Source organism: Atta cephalotes (assembly GCF_000143395.1).
Source record: "Atta cephalotes unplaced genomic scaffold scaffold00055, whole genome shotgun sequence".
NCBI classification, from domain to species: Eukaryota; Metazoa; Arthropoda; class Insecta; order Hymenoptera; family Formicidae; genus Atta; species Atta cephalotes.
This window is the reverse complement of record NW_012130119.1, coordinates 465,827-471,442: the sequence shown is the minus strand read 5'-3', so window position 1 is coordinate 471,442 and position 5,616 is coordinate 465,827. Positions and strand designations below refer to the sequence as shown.

At 29.5% G+C, this 5,616-nt stretch overlaps 1 protein-coding gene across 1 annotated transcript in view; it reads right to left on the bottom strand.

Annotated features, from left to right (window-relative positions):
* Positions 1-3,520: 3,520 nt before the first annotated feature.
* LOC105623280 (multidrug resistance-associated protein 1) overlaps positions 3,521-5,616 on the bottom strand; it is a 19,028-nt gene continuing 16,932 nt past the window's right edge. The window contains exons 17-22 of the mRNA XM_012204679.1: positions 5,325-5,505; positions 5,125-5,233; positions 4,927-5,053; positions 4,184-4,706; positions 3,862-4,108; positions 3,521-3,635 (exon numbers count right to left, since the gene is read on the bottom strand). Of these exons, the coding sequence (XP_012060069.1) occupies positions 3,521-3,635; positions 3,862-4,108; positions 4,184-4,706; positions 4,927-5,053; positions 5,125-5,233; positions 5,325-5,505 (1,302 nt within the window). The remainder of the gene's footprint in view (positions 3,636-3,861; positions 4,109-4,183; positions 4,707-4,926; positions 5,054-5,124; positions 5,234-5,324; positions 5,506-5,616) is intronic.

The following is a 5,616-nucleotide window of genomic DNA, read 5'->3' as shown; positions in this document are numbered from 1 at the left end:
AATAAGGTAAAGTAATTAAGTACGTACGTAGAATAACTAACTTACTTACGTTTCTTTCTCATATATATATATATATATATATATATATATATATATATATAATCGTGAAAAATGCTTAATCTTGTATAACTCTTTCGAAACAGAACAATTTTTGGATATTAAACCGGTAAATTTTCATTCCAATTTATTAAATAATTTATCGCATCTAAATTCGAAAGAGTTAATCAAGAATTAAAATAATATCTTATTATAATATTATTTAATGTCCAAGCTTTACAACAAATGGCAAGACAGATTTCTATGAATTTCTAATTTTGCACAAGAAATAGACTGAAAGTACATTACAAACAGTATCGATAATGAAAATTTTATACAAACACATGAACGCAGGATTAAAGAAAAGAAAAACTTTAGAAAAAAAAAACTTTTAATAAGACGACAAATATAAATCGCTGCATGATAAAATCGACGAACAATTTTTTCTTACACGTTAATTTAAATTATATAACTTAATATCTCGCTATCTCGCTATCTATAAATTTACAGCACGTTACCAATTTATTATTTTCTAGTCATAATCTGGTAATTACACCAGGTCTGCGAGTCTTGTAGTTTTAAGAAGGCCCAAGTAGATTATATAAATTGCGTCGAGTTAACGTGCTGGTAAAACTTAATATTTGGCTTTTATATTTATATCATAAATCTCGGAAATCTCTACGCTTGTGTCATTAAAGAAACATTACTTTCCTTTCATTGTAAATTTAGCTGTAATTAATATATCGCCTTTTTCAAGGGCCACGTGAATCATGTATCTTTTGTTTCATGAATATTAAATTATTTCCAAACGATGGAATTTTAATGCACTAGGTGATTGTAAAACGATTTTTAATAATTATCTTTTTCAGCAGCCTTACTTTTACAAATAAAATGACATATACAAGGCAAGTTTAATTATTATTAATACTCTCGAAAGTATATAATAATCATTCAATGATTATTTAACGCTAAACGATATTAAAGAGATTAAAATGCTATACAAATCTAGTACATAAATGATCGCTAAATAAAATAGTAAATAGTTTAAGAGAACACTGGCTGAAGTACATGATTTATCTATGAACGCGATTAAATTATTTGAAAAAAAAGTACGCGAGTTAATTTTAAAAATTTATGTAATTCTCGATAAATGCGATTTTACTGTTCTTTGTAAAATAGGCACAGATGTCATTTTTCACTATACTTTGAATAATACATAAAACTTTATAAAGAGATAAGAGTATATATAGTAAAATGTGATGTTGCATATTTTCTAGATACTTTTACCGCATACAAAATGTATACTAAATTGAAATTGTTACACCGTTATTCGCTTCAACAAGTGATTTATAAAAATAAAATTTTACGTTACTGAACTTTGGATTAAAATTAATTTGTTTACATATGGTAAGTATGCAGCAAATGCCAGATTAAAATACATTTTCATTCAATCTATTAACATTGTGTGTAATTTAACAACGTGAAAATAAATATTATTATTGCGATTGATTGTCATATACATATTAAAGAAAATGTGAAAATAAAAATGCACTTTTTTGAATATAGTTCATAGAAAGAAAATTTATATGAATTTGAATTTAGAAAACACATCTCGAATGTTATTAAAGCAGTAATTAAGAGAAATGTATTTTAGATTTCATTTGTTTAAATTAATAATTACTTCGAACTTTCTCTTTTTTTTAATCTGAATGAATACGCACTTTTATCAATTACTGTACACATATTTGTTGATAGTCTTACTTTAGTCTTTACTTAATTGAAACTATTCGGGTGGGTATAATTTAACTTAAAAGTCGGGTGCAAAGATCCCTATCGCTTGGCCGAAATTTTGGAAACAAAATTTCTTAGTCAACTTTGGTTTGCAAATATTATTCTAACTAACATTACTTAAAAATTATTCAACGTTATTACAGTAAGATACACCGTAAGAACTTCGTACATAATATTACTTCGTACATTAATATTAAATATAACAATATTGGTATAATTTAAGGATCAACAGGAATACCTATGAAGATCTTTGGAAAAATCAGAGAAAAATTTCTTTAAAAAAAATTACATTAAAAGTACTGAGAAAATCGTAATTGCGATATTCGTAATCAGGAGATTATCTAAAGGATCGTATATAGAGCGTTTTTGTTGGAAAAAAAGATAAAATAAAAATTCGTTTTGATCTACACTATAAGTATAATTGAGAGTGAGACAGATTAAGAATTTTGCCACTCCTAGGCACCAACATCTAATTGCCTCCAAGTGGCTTCATTAATTTATAAATTTGATAAAAAAGAAAATAAATTTAAAAAAGGTTTTATATCCCTACATTAGTTGATGAAAACATTTAATAATCTAAATAATATAAATAATATAAATATATTTTTTTTAACTATATATTTAAAATATTGTTTCTGATAAAATATGCTCGATAACTCATGCAAAAACGTTAGATTAATAAATTAAAAATTTATCTCAACTGTGTAAACATTTTCTGTCTTAAAAAATTTGCCGCCCTAGGCAAATGCCTTGTTTGCCTATACGTTAATCCGTCACTGGTTGAGGTGCAGATAATTTTATCTATTTATGTTTTAAAAATTAAATAAAATCCAGTTCTATACGCGCCTTCGTAGTTTCATAAAAAAAGAAGCTGAAAAGATTTCATGACGTAATATTATTTTTAGAAAATAAAATATGAGCATAGAGACATGTATCTCCACCGCCAACATTTTATTTATTATAATATTTTTAAGAATGAAATTGTAAAATCCCGCTCTTATCAGGCCTCGTTGCTTCATAAAACATAAGTAAAAAAAACATAAGTAAAAAAAAATTTCATGACAAAATACTTCTTCTACGCTACAATATATACTAGAGTGTAAATATGTATCTATACATCACAAATGTATATAAGTTTACTCGTGTCGACCCTTAACGTTAATCAAATATTGTTATTCTAGAAATGTGATAAAATTGTAATTAAGTGCGTTAATTTTATTATAAAATTATAAATTATAATTCCTCTTTTTAGAGGAATATAATTTAAATAAGTGCATCGAGAAAAATAAGTCATTGATTACCACTTTTATTGATCAGATAGGAATCCACCCGATTACCCAGTTAAAGTTAGATATTGGATATCGACGCTAGTTTAAAACTGTGTCGCATTGCTTCGTGATGAAAGATCTCACTACAAAACTTATTCTAGAATATATGAAGTTCGGTAATCGACGGTACAATGGGAGATTTATCGGATAAAATCTAGCAACAATAATGTTGAGACAAGAGTTTTTGCACCGTCGATTACGTTAAACGTTCTTGCTTTTTTTGCGTAGAAATATTTTACTATACAAATTAATCTATGCTGAGGCTATGCGTTTTTTTCGTTCTATGGCTTTCTTTGTGTCGTTTACTTCGACATTGGCTCACGAATAATGTACAGCCGCTAAAAAATGATATGAATTTTTTTTTCTTAAGCAGCTAGACCTGCATCCTTAGCCATACTGTAGAAAGAGCTAGATGAATTGCTAAGAAGCACTTCCGGAGAATCATATTCGACGATCAGACCTTTGTTCAATACGATTACCCTGAAACATTATTATTGTTTGAGAATAAGCTGAAATTAGAAAAATTTTGAAAATAAAATATACTTAAAACAATTAAAAAAGAAATTCAATGAAAACTGGAATAATAAATAAATTCTCATAAATAGAAATATTGTAAAGTATCGTGTTTCACAAATAAAATAATATAATTATAGTATATATGTATAAATGCTCACGAAATACAATGTTAAAATAACTTGAAATATACCTGTCAGAATCTAAAATAGTGTTGAGTCTGTGGGCTATTGTGAGAACTGTACAATTCTTAAATTCTTGGCGAATGGTAGTCTGAATTAAATCATCCGTTTCTAAATCAACTGCAGCTGTTGCCTCATCCAGTATGAGAATTTTCGTTTTCCTAAGTAATGCTCTTGCTAAACAGATCAATTGTCGTTGTCCTACGCTTAAATTCTCTCCGCCTTCAGTAACCTCGTGTAAAAGACCGTTTGGCAAATCTGTAAGACGATAATAGATTATATCCTTTAAAAGTACAAAATTTTCTAATGAAAGGTTACGAAGACCGTTCATACTTTCTACAAATAATTTCAGATGAGCGTGCTCCAACGCCTTCCAAACTTCCTCGTCGTTGTAGCAATCGAAAGGATCCAGATTCATCCTTAGTGTTCCAGAGAATAATACGGGATCCTGAGGAATGATGGTTAATCTCGAGCGAAGGTCGTGAAGGCCCAGCTTGGAAATATCGATATCATCAATTAAAATCTTCCCCTGGGCTGCTTCAATTATTCTGAAAAGTGCCAATGTCATAGATGACTTTCCAGCACCGGTTCTGCCTACTATGCCGATCTTCTCGCCGCCGAGCACGCTGAACGTCAAACCGTTCAACACGAGATCCAATCCCTCCCTATAGCGAACTTTAAAGTCCTTGAAGTCAACGCGACCATGCTTAGGCCACTCTTTCGAAGGCGTAAATTCAGTGTTCTTCCACGGTGCTTCTTGCGCGGTCTCGCTATACTCTTTTATTCTCTCTACCGCGACGATGTTAGTCTCGACATCGGACGTCATGCGTACCAGCCAATTTAAGGTCTGGGTGATCTATAACAAACATAACATGAATTTTCATACATGAAATACATACATACATAGTTTTTTCATAAAGTATCAAATAAATATATAAACATCACCCGCGTGTAACAAATGCTTTAAGTACTTTTATTATCTTAACTTTATCACAGAGAGATTCTATTTAACATGGTAGAAAATATCACATTGTATATAACGTTAAAATATCGTTTTGATGGAAAATATATCTTACTTGTAAGGCATAGCTGACCGATAGACCAACGAGACCTGAACTCATGGTATCTCTACCTAAAACAGTGAACAAAGCTGCGAAGAATATAATTAAGTTTCCAACCATTTCTAATCTCACGGCCAGCCATCTGCAACATTATGCATTTCAGTTAATAAACACGTATAAAAGAAATTATAATTGCGTCATGCAAATATTTACCTGTTTGCAATAATACTAGGAAAGTAACACACTTGATTAAAATCTACTCTATTTTCAGATTCATGGATAAATTGTTCTTGCACGCCGTACGCTCTAATTATTTGCGCACCTATATATAAATAATAGATTATTTTTAGAAATGTAAATTTTTGTTAATAAATAAAATATTACAGGATAATTATACGGTTTTAAATACGTACCAGTCACAGATTCACTAAAATGCGAATATATAGGAGATCTCGACACGGATTCTAATCGTTTTAATTGACGCGATGTTGCAACGTAAAAACGTTGAATAAAATAATAAATCGCGCCTATTGGCAGTATCACCGCGATAAATATAGGTGTACTGTAGCTTATAACAAAGAGAGTGGCTATCACCTGCAATGCATACAGCTATTAATAGCACTGAAAAATAATCTACTTCATCATTAATCTTCTTCTAATCAAGATAGAAAAATGTTAAATATTATATGCAAATATAAATTAGTC